This window comes from Rissa tridactyla, chromosome 4, assembly GCF_028500815.1.
Source record: "Rissa tridactyla isolate bRisTri1 chromosome 4, bRisTri1.patW.cur.20221130, whole genome shotgun sequence".
In the NCBI taxonomy this organism is placed as follows: Eukaryota; Metazoa; Chordata; class Aves; order Charadriiformes; family Laridae; genus Rissa; species Rissa tridactyla.
Window position 1 is genome coordinate 70,933,271 of NC_071469.1, and position 24,308 is coordinate 70,957,578.

At 43.7% G+C, this 24,308-nt stretch overlaps 1 protein-coding gene across 1 annotated transcript; it reads right to left on the reverse strand.

Moving 5' to 3' along the window:
- Positions 1 to 2,335: 2,335 nt before the first annotated feature.
- On the reverse strand, positions 2,336 to 24,308 carry GCH1 (GTP cyclohydrolase 1). Its single transcript, XM_054197807.1, has 6 exons — positions 23,865 to 24,308; positions 11,845 to 11,954; positions 9,545 to 9,600; positions 6,424 to 6,455; positions 5,317 to 5,401; positions 2,336 to 4,710 (listed from the first exon to the last, which is right to left on the reverse strand). Exons 1-6 carry the CDS (start codon positions 24,178 to 24,180, stop codon positions 4,584 to 4,586), a joined length of 726 nt encoding a protein of 241 aa, XP_054053782.1. The 5' UTR covers positions 24,181 to 24,308; the 3' UTR covers positions 2,336 to 4,583.

The following is a 24,308-nucleotide window of genomic DNA, read 5'->3' on the forward strand; positions in this document are numbered from 1 at the left end:
TTTGAGCTCATTAAGCAACTAGGAGCTGCTGGAAGGTTGTGATGGCTGTGTGAAGCCTCCAGGATGATCAGAGCCCTCGACTGCAGCCACCCAATCACTCAGAAGGCAGATTTTTGTCTAGAAAGAGCCTATTTTGGAATCTCTTGAGCTCTTCTGATGCTCCCCTACAACTGCTGTTGGGTACTCAGCCCAGGTGAGACATGGACAACAGCTACCTGCTCAGGAACCCACACTGCCCCAAAGGACACATCAGTCCTACTCTAGCTTGCAGCTCCCCGCTGCTGAACATGCCAAGCTGCAGGTTAGCCATCTGCCAGGGGTTTCCCAGTTAGCAGGTACAGCCCAGCTTCCTCATTCCTCCCTCTCAAAGCCCTAACCACAAAGCTGGCCACTCTTCCATGAGCTCCCCTGGAGACAGGTTGGGTTGGGCTGGCAGCTCTCATTTCTTTGGGCAGCAGCAGCCATTATTCACCACCTACCTGACCAACCTTGATGACCACCAGCAGGATCTTGTACACAAGAGGGTGCTTCGAGGAAGAAGTTTTAGGACTTGTGCCTTTTAGCAGAGAAGAAAAAGTATCTACCATGGTCTTGGGAGCATGAAGATGACGTGAGGTCTGGCCACAAGCAGTGCAGCTGGGCAGGAGATCTCTGTCCAGGCTTTCCAGGAGAGGCATCCCCATCTCCAGCAAGCTCCCACATCAGGGACAGCTGGGATATGCTGGCAGAGCAAGTGACCCACCAGTCAGGTCTCTGTTGGGAATTCTTTGTTGGGAATTCACACCACAGCACAAGGGAACCAAGGCCACTTCTTCACATCATGAGATGAGCAGGACTTGTCACCTCTCGAGGCTCCTACCTGTGAAAAGTTGCCTGAACTGAAGTATAAACCTGTACCTGGAAGTGGAACACAAGGGGAGAGGACCAAAGAGCCTGTGCCAAGAACCTGGATGGGGGCAGCATGGGGACTCACTGACCAATCACTCCACAGCATGTGTGGAGGAGATGATGGGAGACACCCAAACGTAAAACCACAGTGACAGAAAAAAAACACAAAAAGGCTGCTTATATGGGGGACTCTTGAGAAAACCAAAACACTGAGAAGCACCATGTACCACTGGAGGGTATCAGGAAATGAATAGAGCATGTGCTAAAGCAAGCGGGACCTGGGGAGATGTGGTAAGTGAGCGATGGGGGGATGTCACCTCAATAACAGCTTTTGGTTCTTGTACAGATTTGATTCACCCTTCTGGGTTTTTGAGCTGAAAACACATTCAAGCCAAATATTTTTTCACTCCAATGAAAACAGATTTTTCCCATGATCACGAAACCAGGGGGGCTCCCTCCCAATCCCACACCTAAAAAAACAAAAAAGGCAGGGAATAGCAAATTTCTTGCAGAAGAGCCTGTTTTGACAAACAGGCCACTTCCCACCACAATCACCAGCTTTAATATACAACCGTGGGAAACACAGAAGTAACTCTACTTCACGACAAAGACAATTCTTGACAACGCTTCTAGGGCTTCCCAGGAGGCATATTTCCAAACAGGACAGACCATTTGGGAAAAAAAACAAACATGGAGTGCTGGAGGGGGATGTCATTCATTATTCCTTCTCCATTTCTGACTGCCGCAGCATTTGCCCACAAAGTCATGCTGATTCCCCCTCCCTGCCTGCAGCCTAAGAACTTCTCCAGTTGCCTTTTCCCCACCCTGGCCTGGTTTATCTTGTGTGTCGGCACAGAGGGGTAGGTAAGACTCCTCAGGAGTCTGGGATCTGTAAATTTATCTTTCCCCCCCGCCCCAAATTTCAGAAATATCTGCATCCTAAGAGGACAGCAGGACTGTCCCCAAGACAGCCTCCCCACCCTGAAGGCAGAGGCTGAGCTCATTGCTATGCATGGGCCATGGTGGGGTGACCCAACCAAGACTTCAGCTTCACAGTCCCTTGTCACACCTGGCCAGGTGTCAGCTATTTCCTCAATAAAGGGCAATGAGGCATGCAGAATGGCTTACGAAGCGCATTAGAAGACTATTAGCCCCCATGAACCTCAAGGCATGCAATAGCCACTCCAGAGCAGCTTCCCACCTTCCCTGTCCCCATGGACTTGCTGCTGATTCCCCTAGCACTGAGGAGCAGCAAGATGGAGGTGACACCAAATCTTGGGGGGGTTTTTTGCTCCTCAGTCAACAAATGGGTGACTACTGTCCCAGAAGAGCAACCCAACACCTACTGCACCTACTAGCACAGAAACAACTCCCACACAAGGAAATGGAGCTTGTGCCACTTCCTTGGGCAATGCCATCACCTCCAAGTCACCAAGGATGCTACCACTCCAAAGGATAATACTGTGCTTTAATGTTTTAGAGACAATGGACTTTGATGTGGTACAAGAGCAGGCTGTACGTACTATACATATATATACACCGGTTGTAGTTAAAGCTTGTGTATTTGAACAATACTAACGTTCCAAAATGCACCAAGTCTTACAATAACAAAAATGTGAACAAAATCCAAGGCCACAGATATAGAGAGGTACGTTTTAAGGACTATAGGTCACACGGAAATAAAAAACAGAGGTGGTGCAATGTGAACTTTATCCTGAATAGAGATAAGTGGTTAAAACGCAACTTTTCATTACCGCAGGAGCAAGACTGTTTTACAGAGATTTAATTTCCAAACTAAAGCAAGCAAAGAGAAACAGATGTCTTAGTGGGTGCCCCTTTGGTCCTCAAATTCTCCTTCCAGTTGCTGAGCTAAAAAGAGAAAGAGTTTTACTCGGAACTTCAGGCAAGAAAGATTTAAGGCTTTTCAGCTGGATACACAGACTGAACTGAGAAGTGGCAATATCCGCTCTCAATCATTTAAGGAAAACAAATGCCATAGAGTTAGTGCCTTTTATACATGTGCAACACACAGTTGTTTGGGCTAGCAGACAGCCACTTCTATAGCACATAGCTCTACAGAATCTGGGATAGAGGATATTTTTCCAATAACACTGCAAAGGTCGTCAAGGTAAAATTAGTGTAATTAAACACATGAGGTTGTTGTTCTTGAAAGTTCTTTAGGCCCAATGGAAATTTGACTGGACATGATTTTAATTTTGATTCCAACACAGAGACAGGAATGTCAGTAAGATGGAGCTTGCTAGGCCAGGAACTGCCTTTTAGGTTAGCGTACGGAACATCTTGGATTTGTATTCCGCAAAGTCAATATGGCCATGGGAACCTGCATTGTGGTCATCTGACACCCTGGCTGACATTTCATTTTTTAATTTTTGCCTCCTGTGCCCAGTTGGAGAAGGGTGGTTTTCATTTGCGCCTCATGTTGTCCCAATTAAGAGTTACAAAACACCCATTAAAATTGTAACAAAGTATAAGAAGTTCAGCCAAGTCCAGCTGATTGAAACTTTTTGTACCAAGACTGCCACATACAGCAGTTGCCACATACACAGAAAAATGCGGTTTAATTCATTTTGATGGCCCTGGAAATGCTTTTCTCAATTACTCTTACGAAATAAGTTGTTGTCATTTCAGGTTACTTTGCCCTAAAATGACCTGCCATGAGGCAGGAGAGGTACAATGTGCTGCATTCAGGATTTCAGTGCTCACCTTTGGTCCAACATTTATGACATGTAAATCTTGAAATACTTGAAGCGAAATCTTCATTTTCAGATTATCAGACTAGATTTAGCTTCTCATTCTAACCCATGGAAACCCAAGAAGGAAAGCTCAAGATATAAATATCATTAAAAACCTCTTTGGATATCATAGCACTTTGCAAGACAGACTCTGGTGTTTTTTTCCTCCCCTCCCCACTGTTAAAGTTTGCTTAAAAATAGTAAGAAACTGACAATTAAAGTGGTCAGACATTCTGAGGCACAGAGCAAAAGGTGCATAAAACCCTTTATATTGAGATAAGATTGTGCCCCAAATAATTTAGAAGTTAATTCCCTGCATGTTAAGAGGCTAGGAAAAATGTGTTTTAAATTTCTCAAACAAACAAACAAGACACCACACAAAAAAAGGAGGGTTAATACTAGCAAGGATATAAAACACCACCAGAGGTAACATCCCAAAGGGGTAAAACATACATATCCAGATATTGAAACAGCCACTGCAGGACTTGTAACAAAATATAGTCAGAGATAATTCAGGACCATCCTTTTCATCAGAGGTACACAGTATTTGCAGCGTAAGTGGTCCTAGGAGGATCCACAGCCTTTCAATTGTTTCCTGTGCTGCTCCACATTTATTCTAATAAACATAACTATTTCATAAATAGCCATTTCACTCCCAAGCCCCGCTTTTCTCCTAACAGCAGTATATTCTGCATTGTAGAAACATTTCCAAACCCCTATTCATAGCTTGTAATTCCAGGACATGAACATTATTGGGAGTCCAGGAGAAGCCTACCTCATCGTGACTTTTTTCATTTGCCATCAGAAGTCTTTTACTGCACAAAAACTATGACAATAATTCACAACAATTTAGTTTAAAAGTGAGACGTAGGAACAAGTAAGAACAGACAGTGACATTGGACAGAACAATCTCCAGAGTGCATTTAGAGAATAAACACAGTTTCAGCTCCTGATGAGTGTCAAGAATTCTTCACGGGTCTTTGGATCTTCCCGGAATACCCCCAACATTGTGCTGGTTACTGTTTTACTGTTCATTTTCTGTACCCCACGCATTACCATACACATATGCCTAGAAGAAATGAGAGGGGAGTCAGTAAATCAGCCATACTCAAAAGAAGTAATCCCCTGAAGAGAGATGTTTCTTACACAGTCAAGTTAAATTCTGGGCAAGCGACAAAACCCCCGTGTCCAGAACGGACAGTTGTCAGTAGTACCTCAGCTGTCCTCTACAGAAAAGAAAGTCAAACTCCCAGCCCCTGAGCACTGCCTTCTCTCCTCAGATCCCAGGAAAATCCCACCTTTCCAAGGTGCACTCCAATCCCAGGGACATGCCTGTTGCTAGACCCAAGCTTTGCTCTACTCGAGGAAGTAGAAGGGGCACTGAGGCAGAGCACAGACCCAGTGCAGCTGGGAGAGCTGACCACACTGCCAGTTGCCACATCCCTGCAGTGGATAAGGGAGGTCCCTACTTTACATGGCTCCAACCCATCCAGCCATTTTGCTGAACAGGCAAGGATCATGCCTGCCAGTCCTCTGCCCCATAAACAAGCATGGCCACAGCTACCGCAGGCAAAGAGACCACACAAAACAGCTCTGCAGTGCACAGCAGGAGTTACACACAGCTGGAATCACACACAGCCCATACACCACCACAGAACAGCTCAAAGTAACTCACGTAGCCTCAATAACCACTCCAACTCCAGCAGGCTGTAAGGCTTCTGTGATGGCTATTGCAATTTGTTTGGTAAGGCGTTCCTGGACTGAAAGAACAACAAGGAGTTCAGAGGCAGTGTTAAATCCAACCAGCACTAACGTGCTGCCGCTATCTGCATGCCACACACATGTAACACCACATCCTCACCTCCAAGCGTGCCTGTTCCCCACCGCCAGCACCAAAACTCTGCACAAACACACAAACTCTGCTCTTCCTAAATAAGTTTTATTAGTACCAAATCCTACCTTATGTTATGTATCCTGGAACAGGTCTTTTATTTGCTTGTTTATACTGGGAGTCATTTTGCACTACACCTTTGCAGGAATTGCATTATCGTGATTTATTATAATAGCTCTTGCATTTCCTATTATGCAGTTAGATTTTCTCCCTTCTCTATTTTCTTTCGGTTTTTATATATTTGTTATCTGGCTTTACTGCTGCACTTCTCATTCCCTACATACAATTTCTCTTTTTAAGGAACGGAAACAGAGATAAAAAATGAGGAAATTCAGAGAGCCTATTGTCCTGCAAAGCTTTACTTCCTGCAGCTCTAACCATTAGGTGTCAGACTGGTCACTAAGACTTCTGTTGCCAAGAACAGGCCAAATTTAACTGCAGGAGGACGAGAGCGGCTGAGCCCAACCCAAGGCCTCAGATCCTGCAGCTTCCTGCCCTTCTTGGGGGCAGCAGGCAGGCAGTCCATAATATGGCAGCTCTCCCTTCATCTCTTCAGACAAGAATTCTTGAACGCCTCTCTTCAATGATCTGTAGGAGAGTCCATCTCCAGCAGCATCCAACTAGTTTAGTTATTTCTGGCAGCAGTATCTTGTAGCACATTTATCCTCTCAGTTAGTTACTGCTTACATCTGTTTCCACAGGCATGTTTTGCCCCTCACTGGAAACACAGGGGCTAAGATGACAGATGAGAAACTCCTGTTCAAGAACATAGTGGTTTTCTTCACACTAAAATTTGTACAGCTATAGTCCACCTACAATTACCAGTACCCTGAGCTGGCTAGCAAAGGAGTGCACACGACAAAAGAAATAATCAAATAATCAGCTGTTTACCTTGTAATCTTCTACTGTATATTTCCACAATCCTAAAGGAGAAAGGAAAAAGACAATGTTACACTTATTCCTATCTGACCATTGTCTGATCTTCATAATTAACTTGACACTGTCAAACAAGACAACTGTACTGATCCATGCCCTTCCTGGCCATCCATGCAACATCACGCTGGTGCTCAGCCCCCAGCTGGCATTGCTCAAGGACTTCCGTCAGCACATCACCGTGTTTAGTGACAGGTTCCCCCCTACTTGCCACTCGAGAGACTATTTTGGGGTAAACCTGCCACTTCTCCTCAGAGCTTCTTCAGTTGTCTGTTACTTTTGAATTACTTGTACCACCACCCACCTGCATCACACAGTTGCAAGGGAATCCACGCCAAAAGGCTCCCCGAGAGCTCATCCTTGAACTGAGGTCAGATTACCTCCTTTTGCTTCAACATAAACCAAATGCTGTTTTAAGGACAATTCAGATATTGGGATTCCCAGAAGGTTATTGAAATTAAGCAAGAGATGGTTTGGATTCTTGCATTTAACCACAAATTTAACTAAGAACAATGAGACAGAATTGTTTTTATTTAAAACAGATACTCTCCACCCATGTATCATACCATCCTTCACATTTTGGTGCAGGGATCACCTTAGTGCTCCTCTCAAACATGACTTCAAATTTAAGCCATTTGTAGGGCAATGAAAGTGATACTACCATCATTTATAACCACAGTACTAAAACTCTCACATTTAAGAGAAGTCTTATAACTGCTCTGAAACTCAATTGGTTATTCATGCCAACCTCAAATGCTTAATTACACGTCAAGTGGCCATGTAAAGAAGTTGCTTTAGAAAGCTTCAGTACTCATCTGGTCAGACTAGACAAAAACCAGACGCTGGCTGGCAGCCTGAGGCATTAGTTACAAGAAACATTTTGACAATGAGACTTGCCTGCTGTTTTGGAGAGTGAATTATATGCAGAAACTCCCCTCCAGAAATGAAATGGCTGTGTTATAGCTATTCCAAAGAAAGCCATGTAATATTTGGATCAAATATATGGACAAGGAACAAGCTGATGCTCAGATATTTTCACACTGGTATTGCATATAAGAAGTCCTATAAGCATGTTTATGTAAAAATAGTTATTTGCATTAGCACTTTCAAGCCTGAGCTTAAAGTCCAAAGAAAGATGTTTGTTTACTGAATACAGGTCATCCACAACAACAGAAACTCACCACATTAGACTAATCCTATTATGAAAGATTAGGCCCAGAGTACCAACAGCCTCACAAATCTTTGTTTGAACACTGGTTGCATTATATAGGGCACGAAAGGGAAGCACTATTTGGCCCACCGATCTCTTCATGGTAAGCACTCAAAAGCAAGTGAGGACTGAGAACGTTTTGTTATACAAGAATCTAATCTTTTGATTATTGCAGTATATGGGAGTTTTACCCTAACTTGAAAAAGAGGCAAGATTTAACCTTTCAAGCCCAGCACTGGAAGCCTTGTGGTTATTCATGCATGTTTCTATACTGAGAATAAATAGTAGGAAAATTGTACCCTTCTAGCACTATGTTGCCACTTGTATTAAAAAAAATAAAAATCACCAGACACAGTTTTAAGCTCCTTTTTTACATCTGCAATTCAGAGGTAACTGGAGAACAGAGCAAGCACAAACTAACAGAGGCACGTTTCAAATGTGATCCTTAATCCTGCATTCGAGCCCTGCAGAAATGAAACCAAGTGCTAAAGACGGTCTCTTCAGGAAGGATGTTCGCCTTCAGAAATCCAACTCAAAAAAACCCAACACCTCACCACTTAAAAAGATCCAGCCACAGGAGTACCAGCCAACACACAACGCAAGCCATGAACTGCCACACACACAAGCATAAGCAACTATAGAAGGCAAAGTCTTTCGCCCAGCAACTACGGTGCCATCAGCTCAGAACCTCATCCTACAATTGCACTGGTTAGGTACGGCCACAGAAAACACGTAGGAAAAAATTTAAATGTTGAACTGCCTGTTTCAGCCATTTAATCAGAACGAAGTCTACTCCTATAAGCACTGTTGGGAGACATGAAGATGCTCTCCCTGTAATATGAGGTTACGTTAACAAAGATGTGACCTCCAAGGGCCTTCCCATTCCAAACCAAATTCACTGTTGTGCAAGCAGAGCACAGAAAAGAGCCAACTGACTTTAAAGCATTTCAGTGTCATATCCTACGCATTTCCTACCCGCTAAGAAAACCAAGCGGGCATACAGATTTACAAGGCTAATTCTCATTAGTCTTATTGGAACTACAGCAAGAATAACAGACATATCAGGGAAAGCATAAGCAAAACCTATGTGGTCTTTCTGCACTACAGCCAATTTTTCAGTTTAATTTCTCAAAGGAGACCCTTCTGCTCCAGCCCCCAATAATCTGCTTATTGAAGGGATCTACCATCCCCTTCCTCACCAGAACTAGAAAGTGTCACTTTATAACAAGATTCAGTGCAACAACTAATCCAAGGGCACTTGCTGAGGAAAAGGCTATTTTACATAAACAAATGGATTCCTCAAGTGTATCATAATTGCTTTGTTTCTTAGGCTGAACCTTATCTATAAAATCCACCCCACGGCGCTCTCAGCAGGTCTCAAGTGAAAGAAAGAAATGTCAAAGTCATCTGAAGAGTCAGCTAACAGATAAAATCTTTAGATTCAATTTCTATCTAGAAAACATGTTCATTTACAGTTTGGAAGTTTGGGATTTTTGTTCTTATCAGTCATTATACACACAAGTAGCAAATAGCTAGAGAACCCCACTGGTTTTGGTAGCCTGCCTTAGCACATGACCAAATTCTCTATTGTTCTTGCTCTGTGCTCCCTGCAGACACCAATGCTTTGGATGAACGTACAAAAGTGTTAGGGTTTACTACAGTCGGCTGTGATGTGAATTAACATGGAGCTCTAAGACTTATCTGTCCTCTCCATGAAAAACGTAATGCTGCGGATTGGTCTAAATCCAAATCCAGGACACAAAGTGGGCTGAGCTTTAGAGGGGGACCAGATTAGAAAGATTAGCACAGTTAGCACAGCTTGGAATCCCTTTTACAAATTAGCATCACTTTCATTACATTAACACTTACCTAGCAAGCTTGCTGAGGCCAAGTACTTGCTTGTTAGGAAGGTAGCCAATATGTACCTAGACAGAGGAGAATAAATCATTAACAGAATCAAACACACCTTCCAAATGCATGTGAAACTCATGCATAGAGAATGAGATGTGCATTTGCCCCAGAACTAACTCTGGAACAGTCCAGAAGTCTTAGCATGTGGGAGGAACATGCCACCATGCAAGCCTGAAAAATTGTGGAGCTAACGGAGACTGTAAATGCCTGATGAGGTCAGTGTCCTAGTGAAGAATAAGTAAGTTTTCTGAGGGGGAGAAAAATCACAGCTCCTCTAGAGTCAAGGCTTATGTTCCAAGTCTCAGGAATGCTACAGAGTTCTACTACATTTGGGTATAAAAAGCAGTCTTGCTTAGTACAGCACTGTTCCTCTAAAATAAACATGCTTTTCTTTCAAGACTTAAAATGGATTTAGGGAGAGAGAGGGACTGTACTTTACTTCCAGGTAAAGTTCTGATGGCAAGAATTACTTAGCCACCAAAATCAGGCTGCACTTACTGATATTTCTTCCTGTTTTGGTAGTACCATAGATCACTCTGTGATTAAGTCAACTTCCATGCTGCTTGAGTATGGATTTGCTGAACATTCATACTGAACATGTAGTTGCACTAAGGTGGAATAAGTTCTTGAGAAGAAAAATGCTCAGATACAAAGGCAGGGGAAAGCTATTTAGCTTCCTGTTTTTTAGAATGCAACATAGGCTACTGAATTCAAGTGGGTTTACAGTTATAACTGATCATAAATCAGCACGTGTGTCACCATACCAGAGACTTGAAAAATTAGCCAGGATACAGTAGGGGAGTGTCAGTGTAGGATTCTGTCTTAGCGCTTTGCCTAGAGGCCCCATCTCAGAATCCTGTATTGCTGTACCTGCAGTTAGAGGTACCACAGAGCACCTAATTACCTGGCTAACTTGCTCATTCCTATCACTTCTGTTGGGTAATCAACCCACTGACACCTGAAAAGACATGAGACATTTCAGACAAAGTAAGAGACATAACTTACAAATAAGCGTTGAATCCTGTTCCCCACAGACTATTTTTGCAAATGTCTTAATTTCGTTTAAGATAGAACTGCAAATACAAGACCCACTGGTCAGTATTTGCAGCCTGTTTGATGTACCCAACAGGAGAATGGTTAGTCTGAGAATATTTAGAGGCATACCAAGTCATTTAGTAGACCCTTATACGAGCAGGACCAATTCGGTGTTTGCGAGGAGATTGCTCCAAACCACACAGGCTAAACAGCTAGACGTAAAAAGAATGCATATATTGCCACAGGAGTAACGAAGAGAATATACACAGTAAGTGCAACCAAGAATAACAGGTGAAATAGAAAGCTTGCACAGAAAAAGAAGTTACCTTGTTTTCCAGTATAAAATACTAACAGTAAGAAAATAAAGCAGATGAAATTGAGTTGACCCAACCAAATAAACAGCCGGTTTCTGTTTGGGTATTTTATCTTGGGGAGATAGTGTACTTGGAATATATGTGGTACTGATTGAGTTTTACAGAACACAAAAGCACTTGCTACTCTCAGGTTTGTGAATACTTTATGGTAAACCAGATGGATCAGAATAAGCTCCATCCTTCTGCACTGACAGGGGAGCAAAGGGGCTGAGATGCACAGAAGGCACTACCTGCTCCGAACTCTTCATCATGTTTACAGCAGTCAACTTGAGAATTTTGATTTTCTTTTTAAAGTTGCTGGTATCACAATTTCAACACCCTCTGAAACACCAGCCCCTTTCATGGATGTCCCAACCTAAGGAGCCTCCTGCTAGTCAATTTTGACCACCCCCTCCCTGACTGGGCTTGCTTATTTAAGACAGGGCCGCTAATTAGAAGTTTGTTTCACTCACAGGGGGGTTCCTGAGATGAATGTGCATTAGATAGCTCTAAGCCAGAAGCTAAATCCATGACAGAGCCAGCATGCCGGGTGAGCTGGTTTATCAAGATGTCTGCCCTCAAGGCTTGCTGCTGCTTCATGAAGAGCTTTGATATGAAATGTCAGAAACCATTAGATTATTTAGACTAGGAAAGGGTGAGCATTGTATTTTAGGAGCTTAGATCCAAATAAAACTCACATTAAGGAGGTCTTCCTTATTTGTATTCTGAAGATTAACTTCTAGAATCATAGCCATAAGCAGTAAATACTTATAGCTTTATAAGCTTTGTAGTTACAGCTACAGAGTCTTTTACATGTACTTTAGGTCTTTTATCATGTATTCCCACATTTGTTTTGTGAGGAACAGTTACCTTTCCAACAAATGGAACGAGGTGATGCTCACACAATGAGAACATGTCTATGTCCTTCACAATTACCATCTCATCATGATCTTCATCAAAGATGGCGTCATTCAGAACATCTGAAATTAAACATTTGTATTAAAAAAAATAAATGCACAAGCATGGAAGGTTCTTCCAGCCAGTATCTGAGAAAGCTTGTAGCAAGAATATAGCTCTCAATTACAGATTTTTAGAGTTAAGATGTGGGAGGCAAGTAAGGAGTAACATCACAAATACACTTTGGTTTGCATATGATTACACAACAGCCACAGTGCTAGCTATGTCAGTCTACCTACATGCTACACCAGATGTTAGTCTATAGTGTTTTATTCAAATAACAGTTTCAGCCCAGGTTAGAACAAGTCCAGTCTTTGCAGAATTACTGGCATCTTAAGAGCAATTAAGATTACAGCTGATAAAGCCAGTGCTGGGCAGGAAAGCAAATCTCAAAGTGGGCTTCTATTAGCGCTTCCACACACCACAAGCAAAGCTGAGCCTGAGGTTTGAGAGAAGCTAAGCTGTCACAGTGGTTTCTTCAAACACTTCAACACCAGCATTGCTATCTTTAGGGAGGCTTTGCACCCACATAAGATACTCTTTCATTTCATCCTGAAGCACACCAGCAGCTTAGGCATACAGAAAAGTCAAAAAGACAGATCGGTACCCTCAGATTGAGGGGAGATTTGCTGCCCTGAACTGAAAGCAGGCATGCATATGCATACTCTGTCCTAATTCTGCACCTCAGAGTTAACCGAGAATTAAGGTGGAGAAAACCATAAAGATAAGAGGTAGAAGAGATAGCTCAGTAAGAAAAGGAACATACAACATGACACTTTGCTAGTCTCAGAGCTCAGCAGAACAGATCCCCAGTTGATTTTCCAGATTTAGCAGTCCCCTGACAAGTCCCCAGGCAATCCTGACACAGGTTACAGCAGATCACAGAGATTGCAAGCAGCTGGACCATGCTTGGCGAAGTTAAAAGCAGACCACTCTCAAGTTAAGAGACTGAGCCCTTTGAAAGACAAGAGAGAAAAGCTGTATAGAAGAGAGAGGCAGAACAGCAAGGGAGAACTAGCTGTACAGAAGGACTGATAATCAGAACGAGGAACTCTGCAAACGAGTCAGCTTGAAGCCATGCTGACTACTCAGAATTACTTCCAGGAACCAGAGCACATACACCATGGCCAGAGGGGGAAACTGGGTGCTCAGGGACTACCCTGCTTCATCCACAGTGGAGCTTAGCACCTGAGGTGGTGATTACACAAATCTAATAGTTGTGTCTGCTCTACTTGCCTTTATGCCTTCCCCTGACATGCACGTACACCTAATGGCCACCATCTGTTGTCGATAACGTATCATCATCATGGAGCATTTTAATTTCCTGCTAGCTATCAGCACTACACAGGTAACCCTGGAAACTGTGCACAAGATGTTCTGCCTGCGACGCACGGTCTTTCCTGAGAAGGGCTGGCAACCTGCAAGAGAGCGACGCTGAACCCCTGAAGGCTTTTGATCAGGTCAGAGAGCAGGAGTAGGGGGCACAAAAGGGGCCAGGAAAAGACTCTGTAAAGGTACATAATTTTGTTCTTCAAATTTCAGAGTCTAGTTTACTCCAAACACTGCTGGAGAGGATTTTGATTACATGGGGAGCCCCATGCAGTTGTATAACTATGAATTCATCCGGGAATAGCCAGAATCCGAAATGGAGCAGGCTCAGAGGAGGGGGAAGGAGAGACAGAGCAACCACCTGGGTTCTTAGCTCCCTCCCGCAGCACTCTGCAGACATGCCATTTCTACAGCAGAAAGGCAAACAGTGGTTTCACAAAACCTGCTACTATGCCCAGCATTATTAAAACAAAATCCAAACAGATCCACAAAGCATCTCCAGAGTGACTGCTGCTGTTATTACACCACCAGCTTGGCTCATACCAGCCTTGCCAGGAGCGTATCAGAGACCGATGTTAGATATGGATTTACGTCAGCGCACTTGCAAAGCAGACCGTTCAGAACAACCAAAAATGGCCACATTCTCATTAAGCCATGGTAGTGTGTGACGCAGCATAAGGCCAAAGCCTCAACAGAAGGTACTTCAACTGTGAAGTCTCATATATGTGTATGTATATGCATATACACATGTATTCATGTATAAAACATATATTAATAGATCCTTCCAAACTTCATCTAAGGAACATAAGTCTATTACTGGAATGCTGAAGAGCTGCGTTGTATCACAGAGACAGCTGTTAGCCCTATTATAAAGCTGGAGGGGGAAGAAGGTTAAGTAGCTTGTGAAGTACTATACAGGCAACTTGGGGAACAAAATACATCCCTCCCATGGCTAAAGCAATCAAACAGCAACACAAAGGTCATCCAGCCTTCTTTCATATTCCCTCTTAGGCTACAGCCCAGAGCAACAGCAGTTTTGGTAATGCCCCCTCTCAGCCAAGGGAGTTTGAGGTGTGTAAGCAAACAGAATGGTGCATCAAGAACACAACCACAGAGCTGTGGGATGCTTCATGCTTCTCGTTTATACAGGTCTTGCCAATTTTGCATCTCAGATTTATTTAATATTAGCAGCAAGTTGCAGCCAGGTCACAGATGATACCTGCTCAGCAGCATAACCTCTGCAGCACGGAGTGCTGATTTTAAGTCAGCATCAGATACTCCTTGAGGAGGGCCAGAGAACATAAAGGAAAAAAACAGCTTAGCATTAGCCCCTCCAATAACCCCTTCCCGACTGACAGATGATACAGGGACATAGGGTAAAACAAAAACGTGAGACTGAAGGCCACTACCCGAGTAAATGGACATGGTGTTCAAAGAGCACACCAGTCACCTCTATCCTGCTCCAGTCCCTCCTGCCCACACTTGACAAGTCTGTTCTCCTGAAAACAAGCATAGCTTGAACCCTGCCTATCCCTGTACCTCTTCAAAATCCAAGCCTTGTGTTCACAAGGGTTAGGTAAGAGTCACTGCAACAAGATGATGTGCTACATCCCACTGCAGCACTTGTTTTCCATAATTACACAGGAGAGACTCATTTGGCAGAGACTCCAACACTTTGTGCAGGGAAGCGATACCATTTTATCTAAATTCTAAGTTTCTCTGCCTTTTTTTTTTTTTTTTTTTTTTTTTTAAAGTCATTCAATTTGCTACAGCATCAAACAGGTCCCCAACAAGCTCAGCCTGCAGCACGTGTTCTGGAGAACTTATCAGAGCTGAAAGGACAGAAGGGGAAACAGGGCCTCAGATTAAAAAAAATTAATTATTATTAATTATATTAAATACATTACTTAAATTATTTAAAATAAATTATTTTTAAAAATCATATTTTTGTCCCAGAAGCAAAGCTGCGGAAAAATTCATTCCTCTTTTCCTGTGCTTTCATTCTACCTACTAGGACATGCTGTCTGCTTCACTAGCTTGATTTTGGTTTCCTCATTTGGAGGCCCCAACACATTTACTCTTGCTACCCAGGGCAAGATCTAGAAGTCATGTTGTCCCTCCCCAGACCTGTCCCAGATCGTACAGAGCAATGTGGCTGTGACATTGGCTGCATCTCTCAGCTCTAAAATACCCACCCGCCCTTCCAGTGCAACTGCATCTTTTCCATCCCTTCCCTCCTTCAGCACCAGGATCTTCAAAACAAAAGCAGAGAAGTCAACAGGGCTTTCAGAGGGAAGGAGGGCTAGAAGTAAATATTGCCATCTTGGTTTCCTGAGAAAGCAAAGCACCTGCAGCTCAGATGGGCCCCTTCTCAACAGGTTACTTTTCCTCAATACAAAAAGGAAATTCTTCCTCTCAAATAAATCAACTTTTATTCCCTCCAAGTACCACCTACGTAACCATCCACATCAGAAGCACAAGACTAGCATCTCCTCTGCTAGCAAGAAGACAGGCATGTTCATACATCCTCCCTTGGTCTCCCAGAATCATACCTCCCCTCACTCTGCTTTTCTCAGTAACAGCTGTGCTCAAGTGCTGCCACCAAGGTCTGTCTATATGCCAAAGGAGACTGCAAGTAACATCTTTTCATTCTCCACCACCCCAGAAAAGCTAAGGGAATTTACTGCTCGAGTCTTTAAGCCTAGACAAATCATGTTAATGAAAAAGCTAAGATTCAAATTAAGATATACAGGGAATAGGAACAAACATTTTATCTACAGTTGGGGCACTCTATAGATTATTCCAACTGATTCTTCCTTCAGCTGAGAGTTCAAGTCCTGTTGTAGAAACTTCAGCAGACTTAAAACTGAGCAGTCACCTCTGGTGCAAGTTAACTCCTGGAACAGAGCAGAATTAAATTTCCCCTTTATATTCAAAAAGAGTTGATAAAAGCAAAAAATCAGAATTGGATGAAGACAGAATGAGAAAGACCTTTCAAGATTTTGCGTCAGAGCTAAGCAAAAAGACCTGTTACTATAGAAACTATTTGCATGGCTTTAATGTGACACAGGAAAGCAAAAGCATCTCTGGCAACCAAGGAAGCTAGAGCCCGCCCAGCAGCTGGCTCGGTAGGTGAAAGGAATGAAGGATGGTAGCACTCTGCAGATCAGCACTGCATCAGCTTCACAGTACTTCAGATGTCTCATTTTTACAATGCCTGTGAGACAGATGACTGAAGCAATGTAGGTTGTTCTCCCTATGAGATAAAGTACTTCCCTGTGGTGTTAAGTTGTCTCACTGCTCCGCTTTAGAGAGTCAGACAGGATTGTTCAGTATCAACAGGATGAAGGCAGCCTCAGAGATTCCCAGATACTGTTCCCTGAGCTCATCTGTCATGGCAGAGACATGAGGCACATGGTTCCCATGATATCCATTACACAGCTCCAGACTGTCCTCACTGACAGCCCCAGTGCTCTCCATGGTGACCCACGGGTCCCACAAGTCGCAGCCAGCAGCTGATGCCATTGTAAGAATAGATTCAGGCTAAGGGAGGCAAGTGTCCTGTGATTGTGGTGGGACAAGTCACACCGTATCAATGTCCATTAGCTTGGACAAACTAAAATCCAGGCTGAGGTCAGGTACCTTCTGCTCTCCCAGGAACACAGACTGAGTTAGACCCAGACCAAGACCAAGACCAAGGGCAGAGGACCTTTGCATGAACTAAGAACAGGTCACTGTTTGGAGGATACTCCAGAATAGCAGTGCCGTGACACAGAGACCGAAGGCTAACCATTCATTAAGACCTTTGACTGCCTTTCTCAGGAAAAAGTTCCTCCTTATCTTAGGACAGATGTAATTGACAGAGCAGAAGCCATGAGCTAACAACTGAATGTGTGGTAGGGAAGCCAATTGACTAGAGGGTCAGAATTAAATCTGGAAGGAAATTGCTTTAAAAACCTTTCAGTTGCTGCTGGGTAAGCAGTAAGATGTAGAGTCAAAACTGAAATTTTATATTTATTCATGTAATGACACTACAGGTTAACTGTACTTAGAGAAAATATTCCAGACAAGAAACAAGAAAATTATTGCAGCCTTTCAGTATTAAAAAGGTACCAGGAATTTATTATGCATTCAGAAAAGAGAATCAGGCTACAAAAAACACTCATTCATATAAAAAGAGTTTGTACTGCTGCAGAAACTTAGTGACTTCAGATTGCTAAGAAAGGGGGGGTGTGTCTGTGTATGCCACTTGCTTCAAGAAGTCTTGAAGAACTATAGAAAGAGACACAGTCTAAGATGCCACATTACTATCTAAAAAGGCAATAGAGCCCAAAAGCTGCAGAGAAAATTAAATGAGCACTCTGTGGTTTCCTTGCCTAACAGGAACCAAGAGAAACCTCAGACACAAAGGAATTTACAAGTTTATGACTAATATTTCAGATTTCAACACCAAAGGACTAGAAACAGACATTCAACTTCAGAAAGGAACATTTGCTTCAGAAGCAAAGCTTAATTCCTTAGCTACCAGAAGAGAGGTGAACAAGATGTGTAATTTAAGGCCCATTTCATAGAAGCAAAGACGAAGGAAAAGCATTATTGCTATTCAACTACTTCTGGCCATCATTTGTACAGATTTGTTTGTTTTCCTATGCGACACTTTCCACATTGCAGAGAGAGACTAAAGTCTATTCATAAGAGATCAGTTATTGCAGGCTCTCAGATGAAGCTAAGATTAGGTTCCAGAAGTTGTCCTCTGCCAGGAGGTTTATTAATATGAAGGAAAGCAGGGTGATGGAGATGCTCATTAAAATGTATCAGGATTTCAATAACCATTTCAATGTCTCATGTCATAGAGGGTGCTGAAAGTCCTCCCCCCATCCACACTTTTTTCTGAAATTGAAACAAAAGAAAGTCAGAGGAGATGAAACGCCACTTTGGAAAAGCAACATGAAGAGATCAAAAGCCTTTAATAGTTAAGATCCAAGAGGTTAAAGACATTTAATAAATTCCTAACAAAACCCCAAACAAGCTTAGCAAATCTGGTAGTACTTGAGCATTAACGGTCAGGGGAGATCATCCTGGGAAGTCCTCCAGTCCTACTTTCACTGCATTGAGTACCTGTTTCAGCAGGTTCACTGATTGGGTTGGGAGGAGGGTTGAGGAAAGAAATCCCCAAGAACCTTACTCTGAACAGCCCTGTCTCTCCAACCCTCTGGTTCACAAGAAACAAACCATGGCCATGCCACAATAATGCTTATTTTTAAGTTATTAACATCTATGAGTTATTGCATCTGTGAGAAGCAAGAGAACTAGCAGTACCTTGTTTCCAGGAAAGGATGAAGTAACTCACCAGCCCTTAGCAAAGGGCAGCGCTGCTGATCAAACAGCCTTGTTTGTTTAAGGCACTGCCTGTCTATTTTTACGTAGTGATGCTTAGCACCTCTCATCCACAGCAAACTGAGTAGGCTTGGAAAAATCTATGGGCTTACACCATTGTTGTCATCTGTCAAAATACCAAATTCACACAGACAAGATGATGAAGAAAAAGAGTATTAAGGTTGCGTTTTTTCACCCTTCACCATAGGAAAAGCACATAAACTAATGAGAGTGGAAAAGCAACATACACACAGTTCAGCAGGTGTTAATCCACTGTATGAGACAGAACTAATTGTTATTTGCTTTAAAATAAAAACTGCACAGTAGAGTCACTTAGTTTCCAGGCAAATAAAGCATACATGCAGCCTTTCAAACCACAGAGGTTCAGAAAGCAAAGTTATCCTCTCCCAGGATTTCTGATTTTCATTTCCCTATTAAACATGCTAAAAGGACAGCTGAACCTGCCAACATGCTTGAAAGCTAACATACCTACCAGAAAAGTCTTCCAGCTTTTATTCGTGTAACAACTTATCACCATTACTAGCAACAACACTGGTTAATGAACATGCCATTTTGCTTATGAGTGCTTACAGATGATGAAGGCAAGTTAACTTCCTACAGCAGATGCAGACAGCTTGCTCAGCCCTGTGCCTAATGTTTCCTACGGGATTACACAATCAGAAACAACTCTTACGATTTGTCTTTTGAAATTAACATCATTGACACTCGCCATTTCTGTAACTTACCAGTTAGCTTTTCTCAGCAAGATCAATTCTTAAGCCCTCAGCTTGAGTTACAAGTTAGTACTGTCTGCAGTCTTGTATTTTGCATGTATTCACTCATTTACCGCATTTGCACACACTTGTGCTTCACAGTATTTATATAGTCTCACAGCCAACACCTCGAGTGTGACATTACGCCTTTACTAGAGGAAGGGCAGATCTCTCAAGATTTAGTCTTTTTGTGTGGCAGCCAGTCACCTGAACCAACTATAAGAAAACTAAAGGCCAACTGCTATCAACAGTCCAGTTCACCTTTATTAACCAAGAGAACAGGTTACTATTTTGTAATATAATTTACTCTCAGAAGTATGAAGATCTGACCGTGGAAAAGAAAACATGTTCTTGTATGCTCGTGCAGAAGCACTGCATGAAATTGAGGAGTAAAACTTTGGGTATCCTGTCTGCTCTGCCACCCTTACCAATACATTAAGAGGTTTCTGTTGTAATGGCTCTTAGTCTTCACAGATGCCCAAGTTTTTAATCTGGTCCCCAAATGGATTTTATTTTAAATCACTGGAGGCACTCCTGCTCCTCCAGTGAAAGTCTAATGACTAGTACTATAGAAGTGAGATCACCACATTTGACTATGTTTTGTCAAAGAAAGAGTGAGGTCTTTACTAAAGCCAGGATTAATAGGAAAAAAGACATAATCTAGAAAGAACAGCAAGAGCCAGATTTAGACATGTAGCAAGTAAACTCTACTAATGGCTCTGACATACAATAGTGACCAGCTGCAGAACACAGATAGCAAAGACGAATAAAAGGTAAAGCAGGAACACTGTTTCTCTACACTGTTGAAAATGAGCTATGAAATACACACCCAGTGGAAGCTGGAAAGCAGAATCTGCTTCTCTGTTACTCACATAAATCTAAATAAAGAGAAGGGACAGAATTTAGATGTAATCTTCCTTACAACACTATAAATTTAAGCTATGGGAAGTACAAAAATACAAATACAATCAGGTGTCATGGAAGCAAAGTGACAACACCCAGAAAGGAGATCAGATGTCCAGCATATTTAATTATGTGCTAAATGTGTATGTTCTCTGATACATAGTAACTAAAAAGATCAAGAAAACAGTTTGTTCTTAAGGGTGAATTATCAATCAGGGTTCAAAAAGAAAAAACAATACCTAACTGCTGACTGTTGAAACTGCAGTTTCCAAAAGCGTTCCTTAAAACCAAAGGAATCGGGGTTCCTTAAACCAAACTCATGCCACTTAGCTGCCTTCTCCTCCAATGCCACCACAGAGGACAGACTGCTGAAGGGCAGGCGAGGCCATCATCCCTCACCATACCAAAAAAATCTTCCAGCAACCTGACTGCACTCAAAAACGTGCAGTGACAATTAAGAGCAAGGCACCACTCTAATCACCAACCTCTGAGAGGGGTGGGCAGCACTCAAGGCAGCTTAGTTTCGTGACCAACCACATAACCCCCATGTTCTCACTTACAGCAAGTCAGGATTGAGTCAAGCACTTTAAACACTGAAGATCTCCTGCAGTGTACTTTGCAACTTTACACTCTCCAGCCTTCACTATATTTCATAACTTGTGAATATATCCATTACATAATATTTTGTGTTCCTGTATGGAAAATTAAAATGCCATCATAATGAATTGCTTTTTCTCCTGCCTACCCAAGGCAGGTACTCAAGCAGACAAACTCATAAGGCTGATTTTAAAGCCTGTAGCTGTACTAACATTTACTACCTTGGTTTGTCTTTGTCACTCTTCTGGATGCACAGCCTGGCAACATTTCCACATACTGGCAAGGGTTGTGAGCTCAGCTGGGGCCAGCTAAAGACAGGTGCCTGTTGCAACACACCTTGTTTCCACCCCCGTGTTTGTACAACCACCACTACAGAGCTTTCTACTTGAGAAACCTATTATGAGAAGATGGGACTTACAGTTATTATAACGGTCTCTTATCTTCTGCCTGTTGGGAGGTAAACTTGAACACACATCCCACAAATCGCTGCTTTAACCTCTGCCTATCCAGATAGTTCTACATAAGGAGATGAATAAGCTGCAAAATAAACCTCAGAAAACAAGTCAGGGCTGCTTTTTGTTTGGATTTGGGTTTTTTTGGTTTTTTTTTTTTGATTTTACAAGCCAGTTCCTGGACTTGTTCATAGTCTGACTATTGTATTAGTAGAACCAAGTGAACAGCCCATCAGGATGCTGCAGCAGAGGCAAACAGCAGGAGCTGCAGTCCCACAGCCAGCCTTGTTCCCAAAGATTTTAGTTATTGTCTCTAGGTTTCATGATGCATTTAAAACTCTCCTGAGTGGAAGTTACTTCCATATCAACTCTCCCAACCAACTGCGCATCCACTAGTTGTTTTGCTAGCTGCTGTGGACTTAGCCTTTATCTACAGCTCTTCCTTCTCTTTGGCTAGTAAGAGTGGGAAGACTGAAAGCTATGTATAGCTTAAGATGAGATGAGTAGCTGGAAAGTAAAAGGATCCCCCACCTGACAGAGGAAGGGATGTTAAGACCACATCTTCATTTTATTTGCTAGAAAGTAAAGAAAAAAGCAGTCCAAGAATACAGCACCCAGCAGTGACACTTTCTGCTCTTGGATAAAATACAGCTCTCCCCCAGGTATGGGTATTCAGGGGAGAGGACTATCCAGAACTACTCTACTTAATGAAATGTACGTGAGAGGTTGGGACAGACTATTTGGGTCCCAGAGAATCCATGCTGGAGGAGGAAAAAAGCTATTAAAAAACCTTAAGGGAATGTGTGGCTCTGCCCACAAAGCTGACAGCAAGATAAGAGAGGACTTAAGATGAGCAGCCACCTCATCCAGGTTCAGCACAGAAATTCATGCTCAGAAACTATCACTAAAAAATCCTTCTGCTAGAGAGTGGCAGGATGAGAGACCTCCCATGTTTTACAGTAGTAAATACAATCCCCAAATGAGGAAAGTTATCCCCAGCAGACAAAAGATTATTCTGCAAGACCCTATGAAACCTCATCTCAAAACACACCATGCAGCTGGACTAAAGGAAGAGGGGAAAGAGGATGGCCACTGCAGCCCAGAGCCTATTTCCAGATGTGAACCTAAAAACCTGGTTTGTTCAGAAAGGCAAAACAAAGATCAAGGCAGAAATGCTGTTCCTGGGGGAAACGCAGATATGACATTGGCACGTGAGTATAAGCTGGCCATGAATAAGTTAATGCTGAAAGTTATGTGCAATCTGATTTCAGAAAAGCCAACAGTTGAGAAGCAAAAAAGAAACTAAGCACAAAAGCCAGCCTTTAAGTTGAAGCACAGTGCACTTACGAAAAGGACTCTGACGTGTTAGCAGAAGCTCCCCAATGCCGGCCATCAGCACAGTTCAGATGTTTCATTCAGCTGCCAACACCCTGATGCAGTTCTGGGGCACTCAGTACACCAGTGCTGCACTCCAGAGAGCATAACCCCATCAGCTCCTTCCTGATTCCCATTCAAAGGTCCTTGCTGACAGTGTTTGCATAGCTATGCGCTAACAGGAACTTGCCTTTTACCGTAAGAGGTAGCAGAAGGGGGAATTCCCAAGCCCTTTTTTAGTGTTTGTACACAGTACAGTCCTTAGTGGAAAAGCTGAGGAGATGAAAATTGATGTAAAAACTAAGTTTTCAAGCAGGATTTACCCTGCACTGGAACCAAGAGACAACTTTGGAGCTGCTGGTGATAAGGAGAACAAATCCCACCCAGCTCCTCTCCTCCTGCCCTCAGGGAGGGCCTGCAGCCAGCAAGCAGATAAGACACTCACCTGGGGCAAGGATGCAAACCCAGGGTACTTCTGTACACCCATGTTTGCAGGGATAGGAACCCGGGGTACCTCCCTACACCCATGTTTGCCGCTGGGACCCTGAGACAGGGCAGGGATCTCCCTGACCTCCTCCTTTCTCTTTACCTCACTTCCTCAAGTTTCATTCCCACCTTTGAAAAACCTCACCTGATAAACCCATCATCAGAATGGGACCTTTACCCAGGAAATTCAAGCCACCTCTGTCTGCTAATAGAAGTAAACGTTCCCACCCCTTCTGAACACAGCCAAGCTCGGCTGGGGACGGAGGAAGGTATGATCAACAAGTTTCTATGGCAGAGCTTTAAAAGTTTACACCAGAAGAGGGAAAGCAAAAGCACTTGCTCTGTCCACAGAAGTTTATGACAGAACATGAACTTTAACAGTACGGAGTTTTAAATAAATAAACTGGGGGAAGGAGGGAAGAGAGAGATCCCAAGGTACAGGTGTTTTTGGCACATACTGCTGATGACTTACTGCCAAGGGGCATCAAAGGGAAGGTACGGTGGCAGGGCAGTAGCAAAGGCCATTTTAAGAAATAAAATCGGAACCAGGGCTGGTGCCAAAGGCTCCAGCCCCGCCACCCCCGGCCCGGCGCCCTCCCCGGGGTGACAGCCGCCCTCCCGCCCCGGGGCAGCCGCTCCCTACCCGAGATGGTTTCCTGGTAGCCTTTGGTGAAGAACTGCATGGCGGTGGCCGCCCTCCAGGGTGTCTTCAGCAGCCCCTGCCGCTCGGGATCCTCGCCCAGAGAGCGCAGGATGGTGGTGTAGGCGGCCGCCAGGCTGGGCAGGCTCAGCTCGTTGTCCTCCTCGCTGCGGGGCCGCTCGCCCCGCCAGCCCTCCCCGCTACCACCGCCGCCGCCGGGGGGGACGCGCGGCTTCTCGGCGCCCACCGACGGGGAGGCGGAGGGCGGCGGTGGCCTCTCCTGCCGCGCGTACCCGTTACAGCTCCGAGCCGCCTCCATGGGCCCCGGTAGGGCCCGGCCGGCCCGACGCCGAGCGGGCAGCGCGCTGTGGCGGAGCCCGCCGCCGCCCGTCGCCCTCAGCGCCGCTGCCGGAGCCGCGCGCAGCCGGAGCCCGCCGCCGCCTCAGC

Bases quoted from the DNA above. Each gene is read 5' to 3' on its own strand.
- GCH1 (XM_054197807.1), bottom strand. From the start codon at position 24,180: ATGGAGGCGGCTCGGAGCTGTAACGGGTACGCGCGGCAGGAGAGGCCA. The intron at 11,955-23,864 runs GTAGGGAGCGGC...GTTTAATTTCAG, and splicing joins CTACCAGGAAACCATCTCGG to ATGTTCTGAATGACGCCATC. The intron at 5,402-6,423 runs GTAAACAGCTGA...TTGTTCTTTCAG, and splicing joins ATACAGTAGAAGATTACAAG to TCCAGGAACGCCTTACCAAA.